Source organism: Talpa occidentalis, unplaced genomic scaffold (assembly GCF_014898055.3).
Source record: "Talpa occidentalis isolate TD23 unplaced genomic scaffold, MPIMG_talOcc4v2.1 talOcc4.13, whole genome shotgun sequence".
Taxonomy (NCBI): domain Eukaryota; kingdom Metazoa; phylum Chordata; class Mammalia; order Eulipotyphla; family Talpidae; genus Talpa; species Talpa occidentalis.
Window position 1 is genome coordinate 96,826,830 of NW_023601322.1, and position 20,201 is coordinate 96,847,030.

General features: G+C 40.3%; 1 protein-coding gene across 1 annotated transcript in view; it reads left to right on the plus strand.

Annotated features, from left to right (window-relative positions):
* Positions 1 to 20,201, plus strand: part of COL25A1 (collagen type XXV alpha 1 chain) — a 358,553-nt gene that overhangs the window by 246,943 nt on the left and 91,409 nt on the right. The window contains exons 8-10 of the mRNA XM_054694567.1: positions 10,183 to 10,242; positions 11,730 to 11,837; positions 12,848 to 12,883. Coding sequence (XP_054550542.1) covers positions 10,183 to 10,242; positions 11,730 to 11,837; positions 12,848 to 12,883 — 204 coding nt within the window. The remainder of the gene's footprint in view (positions 1 to 10,182; positions 10,243 to 11,729; positions 11,838 to 12,847; positions 12,884 to 20,201) is intronic.

Consider the following 20,201-nt stretch of genomic DNA (forward strand, 5'->3'; position numbering starts at 1 on the left):
TATATTAATTTAAAAATTTTTTTACATCATTGTTCATTTTTAAACAATATTTGCTTCCCCCCACCATCAGTACTGAGGGCATGAACTGTGTGGCCAGGTAAGCCATATTACATAGGTGAATTGTTTAGCCAATTATAAATCCACTATTTTTGTTGAGTATTGTGTTCAACTTTCATGATATAGTATCTAAGGATAATCAAAGAAAGCTTGATACACCTTTGCTGTAATCTAGTTATATATGTTTATCCATTCACTAATGGTATCCCTTTTTCTTTAAAGGAAATAAAGGTAGCACTTATAAACTTCAATTCTTTTCTAAATTTTCACCAGGCATCCTTTTAATAATTATTCTAGACTTGACTTTAGTCAATAAAAGGTATCAGTCCATATTTTTCAGGATTTACCTTCTTGCTCTTTCTCCTATAATTCCCCCTACAGCTCCTGCAAAAATGATCTGAATGATAATTTCTGAACAAATAGTATTGTGAGAGTAACATCTTCAGACTAAAACAGGCTAAGAAAGTCATTTCTTCAAACTAACTTTGATTCCCCAAGCCCTTGGTTTGACTTTCCCTTCCTTTTATGTTCCTTCCTTTTATCCAAGTACAGCAGTCAAACAAATACTACCAAGAATAGGACAGGGGATGCAAGATTAAGGGTCTAATATTCACAAATTGGGTAACAATGCCTTGTGCAAAAGTCGACTGGCAGTTCCCTTGAAAATGTTTCTTGTTACCCCTTAGGCACATCTGTTTCATACTGTTTTTTCAACATGTAATAATTTCCCCCAAACACTTCACAAGTCAAGAATCACGGACAATTGAACTCACTATTAATGTTTATGAAATTTCATCTCAACGGTATGTCATGTTCTGAAGCTTCATCCCAGCTGGAAAATGATAAATCATTTTCCCTCTTTTTTCTGTTCCTTAATGGCTAATCTCTTGTATCACACAAGCAGAAAGGTTGGCAGTGTTTCCTGTGTAAATAAGTAATTCAGTTTCAATAATGATATGGTAGGCATACTTCTTATAATCTTTTTAACCACATATGGGAGTCATAAAGGTTGTAGCTGATGAGGTGGTAGAACTGGTTACTTATCTGAGCATTCCAGATTCCACCTGGTTTTTAAAACATAAACTTTGTTCCTTATGGGTGCTGAAATCAGAGACCCATTGAAGAAAAAAAGAAGATGTATAAAACATGTATGTGTTTTGAAAACTGGGCTATTGCTTTCAGATCTATTAAGATATCAGAGAAGTATTTTCCATTGATCTTACTGATTTGTAATACTATCCCTTCATGTGTTCAAACACAGAAGACAATCAGTAGTTGCTTTTTTATTTTTTTTTTCTTTAAATAAGGCAAAAATTCCATGTGATGTTTACTAAATTAAAAGAACATATTACACTTTGAATTAATTTTATAATCACAGGAAGAAAAAAATCGGCTATGTGGTACATTCCTTTGATAAATGGGATATCAACTATCTTTAAATAAAGAGAGAATTGGCCCTGTTAGAAATTGAAGCTAAAGCTTATTTCGAGTCTCCCTTTTTTGTAACTCTCTAAGACAAGTTAATTTTTACCCTTGATATTTTTGTCTGGCTTACTTACATCTAAATTTTGAAATTTGTAGTAAGTAAAGGACATTTGAAGTAAAAAAGAATTTGAATATTATCAATGTGGTTTTCCAATAAGTTATAAGTGCAAATAAATAAAACTTTAAAATTTTAATATAAATATAATAATATAGCAAAAATATAATAAAATGCCTTTATAGCCAGTTACAACAACTTAGCATTAAAAAAATTACTACATATCATTAAATAACATCAACTGCAGCCAGGAAATTAAAACCAAAAAGTAGAAAGCTCATATTATGATTTCTAGTATCTATATCATTATAAAATTTAGATTTAATTTCATAAATATTGGGAATTTCTGTTCTGAGATTCCCAAAGAAACTATAACTTTCACATAGATTACAACAGTCTCTTTCACCAGGAGCTCAAATCCCGGGACCCTTCTGAACAGGCCCTCACTATGGGAGGTCGTAATTCCTTTACAAAAAAGGAATCGCACCTTGTTCTGCATTTGCCCTAGAGGTCCTGAGTAATACTCACATGTTTAAAGTTTTTATGATTTAAGAACCAGCGTTCTGGATTACAACCTGTGATTGATGTGAAAATTTGGAATCCTTTCTTCAATGCTATTGCAACAAAATGTTTTTTTTTTCTTTTTTGGAGGCAAAGTTCTCCTTTACTTCTTCTAATTCAACTTTCAAAAACACTGGATGCAAGATCTTTAACTGGCAGTCTGTGGGTCACATCTCCCCCTCAAATGTATTTTTGTTTGGATGATAGAATGTTCTAAAGTAAATTTGGATGGATCACAACCATTTGAAGTCAGAAGCATTGGTTTCCAAAACATCTTCCTGCCTTCTGGTTTTTCTTGAATCAGGTGAAGAAGCACAGGGCCCTCCCCTGTGGTAAAATCAGTGGAGTCCCCAGTTTCCTTTCAGTCCCAGCTTGGCTCCTGTTCAGCTGTCTCTCCTACTTCCTTCTGTCTTAAAGCTGCTTCCTTATTTATGTTATCTGCCTGGTTCTTGAGTTTACTCCATGTGCACAATCAAATATAAAGATAATTATAGAGCGTGCAAATGTGTCCTAATTTGCCATCAATATTTTATGGAAACATGCAAATTTCAGGGATGCTTTCAAATCACAGACTGTTTCAGTTTTGTGTAACCGAGCAAACCCTGGGAGAACACCAGAAATTCAGGTCGTGGAGTAAAGGGCAATGGAGAGAAGCCTCTTGTTCTTCTGGAAGAAGGTTCCTAGAATAACCCTACTCCCAGTAAGATTACTCTCGGTCAGCCCTTTCAAGCACATGTCCCACAGCCACTTCTCCTGGGAGATTTTGTCACCTACCTGGCAGTGCTGTTGGGGAGCAAGGCCTCTCTGCCTGTGACTTCGGGACCAGAGCTTCCTCTCGTCAATTTGGAGGAGTGTCTTCCTAGATGATTTTGATTCCTAGGTCTGTCAGTAGTCAGTTGGTATTTCTCATCCTGCCTTTTTACATTTCTTCTGTGACGGTAGCTGATGGCCGATGAAGAGCATGATTGGGGGCAAAGGAAATGGAAAAACACAAGAGAAAAAGGGCACAGATATATTTATAGCAGAAGAGATTCCAAACACATTCATGGTTCTTGATTCAGGTCTGCCTTCTTTGGTCATTCTACATGCTCCAGGAAGCCTGGGATAAGGTCTATCTTGTTCATTTTCTAAACTCAGTATCTAAATATTGTCTTTTTAAAAAAGATTTATTTATACAAGAACGCGGGTACAGGCCAGATGTGGGGGAGGGTGAGAGGATTCACCAGACAGAGTGGGAAACAGGATAGGCAGATTGACTGAAATACACTGCTGAGGGGAGCAGCGGGCAAGACAGGAGAGGTCTGCCGTACCATGTGGGCATCTCTGTGGCAGGTGGGGAGCAAACCAGCACTGCAGAGGCTGCAGACAGCTTCATAGCGCTGTGCTCAACCGCCTGCGCCACCAGGGAGGTCCTTGTCCTTTTTTTTTATGGTAGAATCGTAATAAATCCATGGTATTTGAGTTGCATGGCCAACTTTTACCCCTCGGTTATGCATAGATTCACCATTTACTGCAAGATGGAAGGATTTATCAGCAAATGAGTAAATGGGAATGCAATTCAAAGATTGTGATGGTTTTATGGAGAATGTGATGATTAAGAGGGTAGACTCTGGAGCAGATGACCAGCATGAGTTAGCTGTGCTTCTGACAGTGAGTGGTCAATACCCTAGCCTCTTTGTACTCAAGTTCCTTAATCTGTCCAGTAGTTGTTGTGAGGAAGAAAAAAGTTGGTCTATTTTTTGTATGTATTTTCATATTTTTACACCATCACCATCTCCTATATCCTATGACACTTTCTCTCTATATCCCTTTAACTCAGAAATGTCAGTCACTTATTAATGCCTGCTAGTTTTTATAGGTATTGGATTTTGTGTAAATTCCAATATTTGTCTGTCTCTCTAATTTGCCTTACTACCCACCATTCCCTGGAACTCTCCATTTTGTTGTAAAGGTAGTGTTTTGTCTTTCTTTATGGCTGCATAGTATTCTAGTGTATGGATAGTCCACAACTTCTTGATCCAGTTTTCTGTGGACATAGGAGAGTATCTCTAAAGCTCTTAGTATAACATCTGGCACATAGTCTCACATGGGTACTCATCATTATCATGTCCATCCTCATCCTTGTTTATAAGCTTGGACTGTTCTCTCAAGTTTCCCTTGGAAAGAATAGCTCCGTTTCAATAGCAAAGGTTTTACAAATAAAACTGATGCAATTTTATTTTTGTCCAAGCATCCAGACAAGTCTCTTCAATTCTTTTCTCCCCTACGTCCTTGGTTTGTACCACCCTGGCTTCCTCAAGCAAGGGCAATACTTCTCAGGAGCCCTAACTCTTCTGAGTCTCATTTAGCTGTGTGTGGCCTTCTCTTTGGCTATTGTCCTTAGGAAATACTTTACCACGGCCCTGGAACCCTAAATCACATACGACAGTGATTGTAGACAGTTTAGAGTTTAGACAGTTGTTCTAATACATTTTCCTTGCCAGTGTTGAGGCTCACCTGCCATCTTTCTGCTTGTTTGCAGACCTTCTGTAGTTTGCCTTTACTTAGTATTTTAGCAATGGTGCCCATGGAGAGATGGTACTCACCTCCTCTGCTAAAGAATATGTGAATTCATATTTGTCACTTACATATAAAGAAAACAATTCCTGCATTGACTAGGGTTAGCACTGATGATAGAATACAATAGAATGAAACTGACAGTATCTTTTAACAAGAAAAGTGAACTTTTTTGGAGGGGAAAGCAAACATTGTTTAAAAATGAACAATATTGGGCCTCCCTGGTGGCACAAGGGGTTAAGACGCAACCTATGAAGGTCACCAAAGCCACTGCAGCACAAGTTCGATCCCTGGCCAGGGAGCTACCCTCATGGTGCAGCAGACCTCTCCTGACTCACCCGCTGCTCCCCTCAGCAGTGTATTTCCATCAGTCTGCCTGTTCTGTTCCCCGCTCTGTCTCTGGTGATCCTCTCACCCCCCACACCTCTGGCCTATACCCCAGTTTTTGTATGTATAAATAATAAATCATTTTTTAAAAAAGAGTAAAAGTATTAAGAAATAAAGCTAGAACCAAGAAAAATTAAAAAAAGAACAATGTTGTGAAAATATATAAGTAAAAAAAATGTTTTAAAAAGCAACTCAAGAAAGAAAAAAAAGTGAGCTTTTTGAATCAGCTACATAATCAGTGCTTCCATAAGGCAACCTCTCATAGTCGGTTCAAAATTATGATTGTCACAGATTTTCCAAAGCTTGTTTGGTTGTCCAAAGGATTCCTTTAGCTATTTAGCTACATATTGTTGATTTTTCTCTTTGGACAGACTAACCATTTACTGCAAGATGGAAAGATTTAGCAGCCAATTTCTTCTCTGGATTTCTTTTCTTTTTCCTTTAGCCTGCTAACAGTTCCTGCTGTTAAGCTAAAGATATTCTTTCACCTAAATGTTTCTGCATTCTGTGATGATATTTCCCCATCTGGCCTCTCTTAGCTAGTAATCATTTTATCAACTTCTAGGAATATTCCTCTTTATTTATACGGCACACACGCCCACTGCAATGGTTGTTTTGTAATGCATGATATATTTTGGGCAAACAGAATCATGGTATGATTTACATCATGGAGAAACTCAGGGATTCTCATTTCTCAACACAACGCATATTTCTCCTTCCAATATGATTAGCTATTGGGGCCTGTTGACCACCTTTACAATTAAAACTTTCATTCATTTTTTTCATTTATGCCTCTCCCAGCTCAGTGTTATGCCCTTGTGCTTACCAGGGGGCCTCCACTGTGAGTCACACTGGCCATTGTTAGCTGGTCCTGACTACCGGTCATCTATGTGTATTGAGGCAGCACAAATCACGATATGATAAACATCATGCCATAAACACGTGTGTCCATCATTTTGAGCCAACGGTAATATAGAAGAGGGTTAGCACTCTTCCTGCTTCTACAACCACTTTTATTAACCCTCTTTATAGTTGCCCCTTCCTCTGCTCGTTCCTTAAATCATGGTCTTTCCAAGTGCTCTTTCCTAGATCTTCTCTCTCTGCGGCCTCATAGGCGACTCCACACAGCCCTAGCTAGGACCTATGATTCCCACCTCTGTCCTGCTACTTGAGGTGTACATCCAGCTCCCAGACCTTGGTTGTCCAGAGATGAATCCAATTCAGCACTTCCTTACTGAGTCCATCACGCACGATCATCCACTCCCTCCTAGTGCTCCCTCTCCCCGCTCCCATTGTGCAAGGATTGCCTGGGCCCATCTCTACTGCTCTTTCTCCCCCAGGATCTCAGCCAAGCTTTAAGCCCTGCACATTCTGCCTCTTCCCCACAAAACTATTGATTTCTCTCTCTCTGATTCTAGGACATAGTCCCTCAACTGGACATTTCCCCAGATGTCCCTCTGAGTTCAGTTTTCCTTTTGTGATGCCATCTCCAGCCCCTCATCCTCCTATCTCAGGAACCATCTGTGGCTTCCCGTACCTGGCGCAAGGTGCATGTTTGATTTCTATAGTCTCCTCGGTTTCTCCAGCGGAGTGGACTCACTCTGTGTGACGATACCTGCCTGTTTCCCCTGCTCCCCCACTTGACAATAACCTGTGAGCTCAGGTTCTTGCTCCTCATTCAGTCCTTGGACCCAGAATAGTAAGGCTGCACAGGAGATGCTTAACAGACCCTTAAACATTGTTGAATGTTCCTCAGTTTTCAAATTTTGTAATATTTAAACTACAAAGCAAGTAGAAAGAAATTGTAAGCACAAACTGCATGATGACAAAGTCTGGAATTAGATGTCATGGGTTAAATTTCTGGCTCTATCAGTCCCTAGTTGAAACTTTTGACAAGACACATTTTCTCACCATAATGTAATCATATAACACTCATCATTACTGAGAACCAGAAAAAAATGACAGTAACATCTTGAATTTATGATGTCTAATGGCCAGAAGCATTTCTTTTTTTCTTTTCTTTTCTTTTTTTTTTTTTTTTTTTTTTGCTCAGCATCCCTTTGCGGTAGGCTTCCATTCTAGAAGGTTCTGAAGAGAGGTAGAGCTTCTTCTAAAACAGTATTAGGAATTCAGTCTTGACTACATAGCAGGTCAGGAAGAGTCGTGAAATTGTCAATCTGTGCTCAGAGGGAAAACAGCTATGTAAGACAGTTTTATATTCCCGTACATCCAATTTCTGAAAAATTCCAAATATTTGGGGGTGAGAATAGGTACAATTTATTTCTGCATTTCAACTTACTCCTGGACTCTTTCTCCATATTTTTCTGGAGACATATTTTTTTCCACACCCACTCAAACCATCTGTGTGCCAGGCAAGTTTTCAGAGATGTAAAAGCGACCGAAATATGTCCATTCCATTTATTTAGAAAGGGCTATGACTAATGATACTGTGGGAGGAGGTGGCACAGTTGATGGAAATGTGGGTTCTGTGTGCACACAGCTAGGTCTTGGCCACACAGTGCAAGGCTTTTGGCCAGCCCTCAGTACCTGTGCTTTCCACACTCACCCTTCTAGAATCTGCCACGGGAAGATTCAGTGGCTTTATGACCTGGGGGTGTCCCCTGTGACACCAGGGTCCTCTGCTATCAAATGGAAACATTTTAAAAATTGTGCAGATTTTGCATTCTATCCTATAACATGCCAATGATGGTTTCACATGAAAATGTTTGTATTATTACAATTAATTAACAGTGATTCTCAAGGAAGATGTACCATGTTTATCACTCTTTTATTTTTTAAATATTTCTTTATTAAAATATATGAAGAAGTGGGATCCTATATTTCTGAATCATAAACAGTGCTGGAACCCAGTGTTACTTTCCACTGGCTTACATCCTTCATGTCACCCAATTAGGAAAGTTTGGGTCCTGGGGTTTGCAGCCCAGGCCATGGGATTTTGTTCGAATTTAGGAGAATTCTTACACCTGTCTCCTCTTGACTTGCTAATGAATAATTCCTGAAGGTCTTTTGCCATGGTCACTAATGGAATATTTAAAAGGTAGCTCAGGCACCTAACTGGTAGCATTTCCACCTTTGAGATAATTGAGGGATATAAAATCAGCTTCCTCAAACAGAAAATCTCTGTTTGAGGAAATGAATCTGCCTGAGGTGAGAATTACCTGTCACTTTCCTCTTTAGAGCGGGTTAACAGTGGAAACTGAACAAAGAAGTTGTAAAACATCACACTTTCTTGTAAGCGTTGAGACAAAATGAACAGACAGCAAGCTGGTCATGCTCAGATATGAGTACAAGAAGTGACCTATTTATATATTCAAATTTCAGAATATTTCTAAGCCCCACCATGTGTGCTGTGAAGGTTTTTCATTTTAAATTACTTTTGTTAGATAATCCTGTTTAAAGTGACGTTTTGATTTATCGCCACTAATCAAGATTCTGATGCCTCATGGACTTCTTGTTTGTATCTGTTTTTGTTCTTTGTTACATAAATATGAGCTTTAGATATAAAATTCTGACTATGTAATATAGGGCTAATGAGTCACAGATGGAAAGATGCTGGCACATCATCATCTAATAACATTTTAAACTCATATTCCATAGTAAAACAAAAGCAAATTGTACACATCTGTTTTCCAACTTGTAGCATTTCTGAATTTGTGCAGAAGGATGTTTAAAGGACTTTTACTTGGGGAGAAGGAAAAGAGGATACAGGTCATCCCCCGCCACTTAATAGCCTTATCGGAAAGGATTTGGCAAAAGGGATAAGATTTCCTCTTCTTGGCTTCCTGAGAAGTCCCAGTTCTAAAGGAGGAAAATCAAAGGCATTAGGGCTGAAGACATATCTTCATCCTACAAACATCATTTTATTGGCTCTCTCAAAAAGAAAAATAGATAAGGGGAAAATAAGGGAGAAAATAAACCAAAACTAATGCAATTTCAAAAACTAGAAACTTTCCTGTTTTTTTTCTTCCTAAAAATAGACTCAAAATAGGTTTGAGAAAAGGAGAGGTATATGGGAGTGAGCCTGCAGACGTGGGAGGCCATGCACTCTGTGGTGGCTGTTCAGTTTATCTGTATGTGAACATGTTCTGTGTGGGGAGAGAACTTGGGAAAAAGATTCCACTATCACATGTGGTTGGAAAAGAACTGGAACAAAGGCAGCATTTCTCCCCCAGTGCCCCCCAGTTGATAACGCCTGTGAGAATGCGGTTTTTTGTTTCGTTTAATTATTATTACTGTTATTATCTTCTTATATTATTGTTAATTTTGGGGCAGCATTTGATTTCTCCCCTCAGGTGTTGCCCCCTTAGTTTGAGGATGAGTTTGACCATAGCACAGTCCTCCAAAAGATCTGTCTCCCATTCTCCTTGGTTAAAGAATTCCAAGTCACTTTCCTCCTTGAAGGAGTAATGTGAATAGCTGAGCGCTTTTGGGAAAGTCACACGACAGAGTGATTCCTGCTGAGTGTGGCCATTGCCTGCCCTGACATGAAACACCCATGCTATGAGAGACAGATTTCCACCCATCACTCCACAGACATCCCTGAAGCAGGGGAGACCTGAGCCCCACATATGATTGGAGAGAGAAATGTTGACATGTGGGTGGTGAGATCACATTTTGTGGGGCATCCTGCGCGTATTCCAAGGACCCCTCTGATGTGCTAGCGAGTTTGTTCACTGTGGTCCAGAGAGGACTTAATGAGCCTATTGTACCTCCTGACTGTAAACATTCCATCCACAGAGGAAAACCAGAGTGTTGTCATCACAGCAAGCGGCGTCTGCAGTCCCCCCGACATTGCACTAACATTTTGTAAAGTTTCAGGCACGTTAAGAGTGAACAGTGGACGCCACCATCCCTGCTCCCTGGGGCAGCGACAACAGGAGCATTCGCCCTGCCATCCCTCTAAGGAATGGGGGTTTCCTGTGTGTATTGTTTGTGGTGTGAGATGCTCGACAAGACCTAGCGCGAGACAGGGTGACAACAGTCTCACCGTGTTTGTCCGCCAGTGCGATGTCCATGTGACGTTTTGTGTTGTGTCGTTTTGGTGCTGTGCACGTCCCCAGGGCCTGCCAGGCTTCCCCACAGTTGCCGCTCTGCACAGTAATCAGATCCTCACCGTCAAGGTTTGTGGTTGGCACCCGTGCCTGCTCAGTCAGTGCCCACAACCAGCATAAGAGCGGCAAGAACGGCTGAATGGGCTGGCCGAGTCCTGTGCGCCCCCACCAAGTTTCTGGGCCCTTGGGACCTCACTGACATCAGTGAGAGGGGGAGGAGGGCCAAACTCCCCAGCACCTTGCCCTGCCTCCATGGCTCAATTGGCATGCGCCGCAATCCTCCAGGGTACGTTTGGCCCATGAAGTCATCCTAAGGACTCTGGACTGTGGCCATCAATAAAACGGCAGCCACGTTCATGCCTCCCTATGCTGGTTGACAATTCTGACGGAAACTGAACTGGTGCTTTGTCTCTAGATCCTCTGCCCAGGGCCAGGATGCAGCTGACGCAAACTCACCTGCTTTCTTCCATACTCTCAATTATTAAAAGCCCCCCCCCCCGCCCCACCACGTTGCATTGATGGGGTATAAAAAAGACTCACTCTTCAGTGAACCACCTGGTCTCACCACCCCGGGCAGGGTTCTACTCCTTTCCACAAGAGCCTGTGGGTCTGAGGTCAGAGACAAGGACCAGTTCTGTTTTGCTCAATGGTCATTATAAATCTAATGTGTCTCTCTTTATTTCTTTCTTGGGACCTTCTGATGTCTCTTCTCCAACTCTCTCACCTCTGAACTTCAACCTTTGACCTCACCTGACTGATCAGATGGTGTTTCCTAAAATCAATCATGGCTTTCTCTCTGCTGATCAGCAGCTCATTAAACGCCGCCTGATAAAGGTAGTGCCTGTCCTCACACCCGTCTGTTTTCTCCCTGGCGCTCAGTGTTGCTCTGTGCCCTGTCGCTTTACCCATCGATCTCTCATGTGCAGGGAGGGTGGGGGGAGGCGGGATTTCTTTGAAAATTTCCTTGGACGAAATTTTGTCCAGTGAGCTGCATTTGTTGGAAACATAGATGAACATACCAAAAGCCAATCTAATTTTTTTTTTTGAAACTAAAAAAGAGTATTTCACTTGTATCCAAGAATAGATGCAGTTCCTAAGCTCTCTGGTTTATAAATTATTATACAGCCTGACCAGAGTCTGGTATGCTTCGTTTTATCGATTAGATAATTTTACAGGTTAGGAAAATCACATTTGTCCGAAGACAAATGCAGCCTTTTTCTGAAACAAGGTGACTGTTACCAATGCGGCCTTATCATGGACACAGTCGTGCAGAAGTCTTACAGCAGCTCTGCCTGAGCAATGATTCTAGTCCTGTAAGAGTCGAGCGCCTGTTCCTGAGCTGCTCTGATTTAACAGCACCTCCTCAGCTCACCCAGCATGAATATTTATTTGCTCCCTGCTGGCAGGCAAATTGCCTACAGGTTTCATGTTTCTGGTTGTTCTGGTTCTTTTCATAGTGTAAATGTGGATTAGATAATACAAATTTAAAGTGTTGAAAAGAAGACCTGGGTCCCTCTCTTTCATGGTCATTGTTGGCTGTTCCCTTCTGCCTATAGGGTGACCAAGGACAGGCCGGGCCCCCAGGGCCCCCAGGCCCCCCAGGCCCGAGGGGGCCTCCTGGAGACACAGGAAAGGATGGCCCCCGTGGAATACCCGGCGTGCCTGTGAGTTGCTTTTTGGGTCGTTTTGAGAACTGAGGATTGGGATGGGGTGGGATTGGGAGGGACTAGGGTGTTAATGGTCAAGGGGTGGGTAGGTGGAGGGACATGGGGTGATGGGAAGGCTCCCAAGCAGAGGGCTCTGCCAATAGGATTCTGCTGCCCCCCTCAATCCACAGGGGCACCCATGAAACCACAGACACCTGGAGGCAGCGATTGCACTGGTTTTCAGGGGAGCCTGGAGAACCTCTGACCTGCAAGGTCACTTGTCAGTAGGTTCTGACTAGTTCAGAGGACACTGGGGCGTGGGGGGGTGCTTTGCTTGGGAGATAAGCCTGGAAAACTAGGCAGGAGGTTAATGATGTTTTCTAAGGGCTCTATAGAGGAGACAATGAAGTCCTGTTCTGTTCATGAAGGCACAGAAGAAAAATATGTCTAATATTTAATCCCTTGCAAATAACCAAATTACCCAAAGAACCAAAGAAATTGCTAATAAAACAGTAAAATTAATGGTTAAACCACCAGTGAGTGTGGTTTGAATATCATTTGTTCTTTGTATATGAAGCTAATTAATGAAAATGAACTAAAAGTGATCTCAAGACTTAGGTCTTACTAAGATTAATCAGGTATCAATATACAGTAACATAGGACCCTAAAAAAAGACTGGATTTGATAGAAGCAACTCAGCAATTTAAGGAAACATGGAAAAGGTCAAAGTGTTTTACCTTTTTCCATATATTTAAAGGGAAAAGTTTATATGGAAAAATTTTTAATGTCTTTATCTTATGATTTTAGGACTTGAAATTCAGTTTTATCGCTGAATTAAATTATTTAGAGTACTGCTTTAGCTTAAGTTATTTTCATAATGCCAAAGTAATAAAAAATTCCTCCATCTAGTCTGAAAAGTACAAACATTCATGCACCCCGGTGGGTATCATGAAAAAGAGAAAGAGGATTAAAATCGGTTTTTAGTGTTCATAGCATTAATAAAATGATCACTGTTTCTTTTTTTTAAGGGTGAACCGGGAAAACCAGGTGAACAAGGCTTGATGGTAAGTATCTCAATTTATCTTTTTCTATACTAAAAATAATGGGAGGCCAACTCAGTCCCAACTGGGGTCGAAATGACGTGTAATAAATGTATCTGTCCTGTGACCTTGAACAAAGAGTGAAAGTAAGTAAAAGTCCAAAAGTAATATGGCCTGTGTTCCATGGTGAGAGGTCACAAGACATCACATTCACAGAAATGACACAGGAGGAAAAAGGAGACTGTAGGTCTAAAGAACAGGAGAGGAAAGTCACAGGCGAGAGTATGCATTAACAGATCTGCTGGGAGGGAGAGTAAATCCCAGGAGAGTCTGTGCTGCCTCAATTGGAACCAGGAACTCAAAGGGAACAGGTTGATGAACTGCATTAGCACTGTAGACCCTCCTTGGTCATTCCGGGGGATCTTCTGTGCTGGCAGGCCTCCAACCAGACAAAATGGTGACTTGTAGCTCTGTATTGCACAGAAGCCTCGTAGACTTGCCTGTGGAGGTGCAGGCCCTGGTTGCTGGTGTGTTGCTTATTCTTGGCTGTGCAGGAGAAATTGGGGCAGTTTGTTGAGCCCTGGAGAGCAGATTCCTTCAAGCCACCTCTCCCTGTTTCTTCTCCCTGTCTCTGGAGTGTCTCTTGGCCTATTTGAAGATAAGAGCAATATTGGGGACACAGGGAGAGGTGCTGATAGCCCACACTGCCAAGGACCGCTATGTCCCTCTTGTTCTATGACACTGTGATCATGATGACTGACCTTGTCCTTACTCCACATGCAGATACTCAGGGCTCATTTATTTAAAAAAATAATAATAATTAGCCAGGTCTGAGTGAACTTGGCAGTAGGCCAGGAATAAAAACAAATGTGTGGATAGATTGAAGGTCAAAGGCATCTCCCTGTTGGGACCCCTTCAGCACCCCTCCTGGGAAAACCCACCAAGCTGTGTCCCTGTCAGAGCTGCCTTTGACCATTGCTGAGAGCAACCTGGACCAAATCTGACCCATCACCCTGAAATTCTATTCTCCTGACCAAGTTAGAAGCTTGATCTAGACAATCTGGGAGGAAAAGTACTATAGCATACTCTTTAAAAAAAGACCATATGTGAAAATGAAGCAAAACGTTTGCCATCAGTGGTAACTTTGCATAAAAGCGCAGCAAGCGTACCCAGGGTTGAGGGTCACCAGGTAAAGGATTCTTGGGGAACTACATCAGTTTTGAAATTGCTTTAAGCAATTGAAAGCATGTGTAACTTATCTCCTTGACAATGGTCAAAATGTATTCCTCCCCCTACATTCTTCTGTGGAAGGCTCGTGGGAATCTCAGGAGGCCTTTGTTTCCCCTTGGTCTATAGACCTTGCTCAGATTTTGTCATTGCTGCTGACTTTCTACTCTGATGCCAAGGCACCGTCTTAATAGACTAATTCTGAAATAAGAAGGATGATTCTTTTAAAAATTATAATCTTACCTCCCTTAGATTCATATATAGTCTCTGAATATACTGTGTGAATAACAACTTAATCCCAGTTCCCACAACTCCTAGCTTGACATTCAATGGAAACATCCCTGCTCACCCTAAATGAGCGATGATGCTATCATGTTAGTGTGCTCCCATTCCCCATTTCATATAGTCACTTTTCAGATGAAGATGACCCTGGATATTTTTTTTGATATTTTGTTCTCATTTCATGAACACAGCTAAGGATCGCAGCTTACTTGGGCTCACGAGTGTCCAGAGGATATGTGTATACAATAGATACAGTGCATCATACTGTTTTTATTTTTTTTAAGATTTTTTTTATATTTTATTTTATATAATTCTTACATCATTTTGCATTTTTGCACAATGTATGCAATTTCGTTTTGGTTATATTCCCCATACAATTGTACCTCCCCTTATTTTGACCCTAATCCTTCCTTCCCCTACCCCCCGTAGTGTGTCTCTGGTTTATAGCTGCTTGTTGATTTTGATTTTTACTTTATTATAATTAGTCTTTTTCCTGGCCCCTTATTTAGGATTTCTAAATTCCTGCTATGAGTGAGCTCTTGTAGGCATAAAATAAATAAATCTTTAGGCTGTAAAATAAAGATTTATTTATTTTATGCCTACAAGAGGTAGGGTGCAGGTCAGAGGTGCAGGGGGTGAGAGGATCCACCAGAGACAGAGTGGGGAACAGAACAGGCAGACGGACTGAAATACACTACTGAGGGGAGCAGCGGGTAAGACGGGAAAGGTCTGCAGCGCCATGTGGGTCAGCTCCCTGGCTGGGCAGGGATCAAACTCGTGCTGCAGAGATTGCAGACAGCTTCATAGGTTGCATCTTCACTCCTTGCACCACCAGGGAGGACCATCATACTGTTTTTAAAGATGCAACTTTGGGCCTCCTCTGGTGGTGCAGTGGTTAAGCGCTGGTCTTTGAAGCTGCCAGCAGCCTCTGCAGCGCCGGTTCGATCCCCAGTTCGATCCCTGGCCGCCAGCAAGGGTCCCACATGGCGCGGCAGACCTCTCCTGTCATGCCCATTGCTCCCCTCAGCAGTGTACTTTGTCAGTCTGCCTGTTCTGCTTCCCGCTCTGGCTCTGGTGAATTCTCTCACCCTCCTGCGCTTCTGACTATACCCAGTGCTTGTATAAATAAATAAATAAATAAATCTAAAAAAAAAAATAAAGATGCAACTTTTATTGAAAGAAAGCATATAATGTAGATACACATAAGTATATATGTGAGTGAATTTTCACAGTGAACACAGTGACAGGACCACAAGCCAGATCAGAAAAGAGAGTGTTACCCTTTCTCAGAAGCCCTCCTTATCCCCAGTCTCTCTCTTCCCAGAGTTCAGCCACCCTGGCTTCTGCCACCATAGATTCCCATTGCCTGCATTTGAATTGTATATTAATAGAATCATGCCGTATGTACACTTTTGAGTCTGGCTTCTTTCATTCAACATTACATTTGTGAGGTCATCGACTCCTGTTTTAATAGCCTTCACAGCTGCTTTAAAAAAAAATTGGGAGGAAGAATCTTACTTCCTTGACTATCCTGTTAAAACTACATCACTGAAATGGAAGTAAATGAATGAATGGTCTGTCTGACCTTGGGCAAGTCACTTAACCTCTCAATTTCTCATCTGTAAAGAAAGGATAATGATACCTTCTCTGCCTCCCTTATAAGATTGCCAAAGACAAATGCAATAAATTAGAAGTAAGCACTTTAAAATATAGAACGAAGAACTATATGAGTATGTTATTATTATTATCACTCAATTGTTCCCTCTAGAGTAAATTACAGGTGAACATGGATTTATATAACAGATGTATTCCTGTAAAGTTCTGTATGAATCAGATTTTCATAAATCAACATATCTTAAATGTACTGGAGAACTGTGCTATTAAAAGCAATCTTATTCAGAAAATCTTTTGGTAAAGCAATATAATATCCTAATTCCTCTTCCCAGCAAACTGAATTTTTATATCTTATATTTGCTTAAACTATTTCTATGATTTAAAAAAAAACCTACCATTTTTAAAAACCTTGATTTATGTTTATTCACTTAAATGGCACTGTGCATTTTAACCCATCTCAAAGAGAGAACAGGATACTGGAAATACAGTTTTAGTTTCCATGAGGAAAAAATCACCCTTAGAAATTCTGTTTGTTGCAAATATCACATGTGTGTATATTTTAATCAAAGTCCAGTGGGGAAAAAAGTACCATGTCCTAGTGGCTCTGGCCTCAGGACTACCAAGTAGAGTATGTCTGTAGCTTGCAACCTTTTTTTACTGATTTACAAATGTAGGCAAGAATTTCTATTTTATGGGTCTCCCTGGTGAGAAGCAAGTGAAATGATAGTAATAGGAAAGGCATCGTGAACCACAAAGATTTCCATCAATGAGAAGTACTGATGTTGAAACAGATGTGGAGGCCTGGCTTGGCACACAGAAGCCCCTCCTGTGAAGAGTAGGCTATAGATATTAATCGCATTCAGGGTGTCAAACACAGAGCTTGAGAGAGAAACATTCCTTCAGTTCTACCATGGTTATTGCTTTGGCCTGCCATTGTTCATTCTCCATTTTTCATAACACCTCTACTCAGCCCCCAGTGAAAACAAAGGGCAGACAATAAATTGCTCTTGTCTCTTCTGCCCTACGCAAACCCCTGACACTGGTTGGTTTGTGCCATGGAGCCCCCTCCATGGCACACATGGGGACACTGAAGGGCAGTAGAGAATTTAAAACATTTTAGCATATCTTTGATAGTGAAATGAGGACACTAGAAGCCATCTAAAAATCAGCTCTTACAAAACTGTTTATGAGTGTGTCAGGTGGGGAATGCATATTCGTAATCCAGGATATATATTTTATATTGCAAAAATAATCATCTGAAGATTAACAGCATCTCTGATAAAATAAAAAAGACTTGCAGCTCAAGCAGTTCCACATTTGTTTAATCCTCCTGTGCATCTACTCCGTAAACATGACCTTTGGGTTTTTCGAGAAGAATGAGATTTTAAAAGACAGATGTTGAGCTTAAGTAAATTGGACTCCATCGAAGGAAAGAACTGCTCTAGCTCATAAAACTAGACCCAAGGATCAAACCAAGGATAGACCCAATTGGAAGTGCTGGAGTGCTGAGCAGGCCTTATTTTTCAGTTCTTCATGAGTTGAAATGGTTGTTAAAATAGTATTTTTGAAGGTAGCTCTCCTTTTGATATTCTTACTACTTCTTTCTTTGATAAAAGTAGTACAAGTTCTCAAAATCATAAAAGACAAATGATATACATATGTATACCTATATATTATTTATATACAGTGTGTGTATATATATATATATATAATATACACACACGCATGCATGCACATACATGTATATTTAATAGATCAACTAGTCCCAGTTTCCTGGAAATTAGTTTTTGGTCCAAAGTGTACATCCTGCACACCAGGAGTAGGATTACACTCATGTGCATATTGTAGATCATTTAGCGTGTCTGTGTGCTCATGAATATGCATGATCTGTGTCCATGAATATGCAAGAATAACTAAAAACTGGTTTTCATGAAGATAATGGGAAAGTGATTGTATCAATTTCTAGTCACACTATGTTACTGTACTTTTTAAACTAAAGATTTTAAAGATATTGGCGGGGCAGACCTCTCCTGTCTCGCCCACTGCTCCTCTCAGCAGTGCTTTCGGTTGGTCTGCCTGGACTGTTCCCCACTCTGTTTTGGGTGAATCTGCTCACCCTCCTGCACATCTGGCCTGTACTCCGGTTTTTGTATAAAAATGAATAAATCCTAAAAAAAAAAAAAGGAAAAATTTGACCTTAAAAAAAAGATATCTTAGAAGTCCTCTAGTTTATCACTTCACAGATAAAGGAAAACAATATCAGTGTGAACAAACTGATTTTGGACAAATAATTTTTAAAAGCCCATTTCTGAGCAGTTGCACTGTGCATATTAGAAGTGGTTGGTGGCTGCCTACTGGGTTGAGCAATATAGACCGTTTCCATGACTCCGGAAAGTTCTGTGGGACAGTGCTGGTTTAAATAGAAAACAGATCTGAATAGTAGATGAGTATATATTATAGTTCTAAATATAAATCCTGCTGATCAGGGATATTTAGATTCTAGCAGCTAGTGTTTCTGAGCATTGTTGATTTAAAATAGGAAAATAGGGAAAACACACTTAACTCAATAGAAATATTTTTTACTGAGTGTGGTGTAGGGTGATAGGCCTTTGTGAACCATAAATTTGCTTCCTTTATGGTACGCTAGGGAAGTATGCTTAATCACAGAGGGCAGAGGAAGCCTGTTAATTTTTCTTTCTTTCCGGGTCATTTCCATGTAGGGTTCAGCAACAAGAAACAATTTATTAAATATTTAGAAGGGATGCGGTGAGGTCATTTCAGCCCTGGAAATCTGGGAGAGGTGATAGAGTCTCTGTTTGGGGACCTAATCAGAACATAGATTCTCAAATACCTAGTTCTGTCTTTAATCTGCTGCTGGTCGTTAATGCTCAATATTTAGTGTTGGGCCCTGGTTTTGTCAAGTGGTGAGAAAAATGTATTACTACTTTAATTTCCTGAGTTTTAAGAGACCTCTCTTAAAGAGGTCACAGCTTCATGATGCTGAGGAATATCAATAAATGAATCATCCTGGTTTAATGTTTTTCTCTAAAAAGTCAGCCCATGTGATAGAGACTTTAAGAGAGTTTATCTTTTAAAAAATAATTATTCGATTTCAAACTTTTTCCATCAAATAGTCATGAATGCATATAATGGCATGCCATCTTATCAAGGGACTCTGAAAGACAACTGTTTTAGGGAAACTTCTGCAAATAATAGAAATTATACAGTGATATTATTGAAATAAAAATCTCAAATACTTAAGCAGAAACATTTGTCTCAAAACTGGAACTTTTTCCGGTGACAACAATATCATAGTTTGAGTGGCAAAATAATGGAGTAAATCTTGTCACTGCAATTTATTAAGTTTTATATTCATTAGCATGCTGGTTTAAGTTAAAACAAAATTATTCATTTGATAGGTACTACTAACCTAGATACCTAGGATGTAAAATAGATGACCTGAAGAATTTGCTCCTAGTTAAGTTCATTTTACAAATATGTAAATATATTAAAATACAACCAATTATGAGGATGTGGAGAAAAAGGAATCCTCGTACACTGTTGGTGGGAATGTGGACTAGTTCCGCCCCTGTGGAAAGCAGTTGGAGATTTTTCAAAACATCAAAAAAAGATCTACCATAGTACCCAGCAATCCTAGTTATCTACCTGAAGAATGCAAAGATGTTAACTTCAAGGGGTATATGGCCACCTGTATTCACTGCAGCACTATTTACAATAGCCAAGTTATGGAAACAACCTAAGAGGCCAAGAACAGATGAGTAAATAAAGAAAATGTGATATTTATACAGAGTGGAATACTACCCAGCTATAAAAAAAGATGAATTATTGCCATTTGCAAAACCATGAATGGAACTGGTGGGAATTTCTGCTAAGTGAAGTAAGTCAGAAGGAGAAAGACAAATACTGGGGATTTCATTGATAGGTGGAATATAGAGAAACAGTGCAAATGAACAGACAAAACAAACCAAGAAATGTGACTGAAGAATTGAGGCTACCAAAGAGAAGGATGGGGGTGGGAGAAAAGGAAGAAGGAGTCCCATGGACTCCAGTGCAGAACTATGGGTGCTTTGCTGGTGAGTGTGATGTGGTAACATACATTTGAAGAGGTGTGCACCTATCCCCCCAAATCATATGCAGTTTTATAAACCAGGACCTCTATAAAAGTAATTTAATTTTAAAAATATAGCCAGTTAAAATG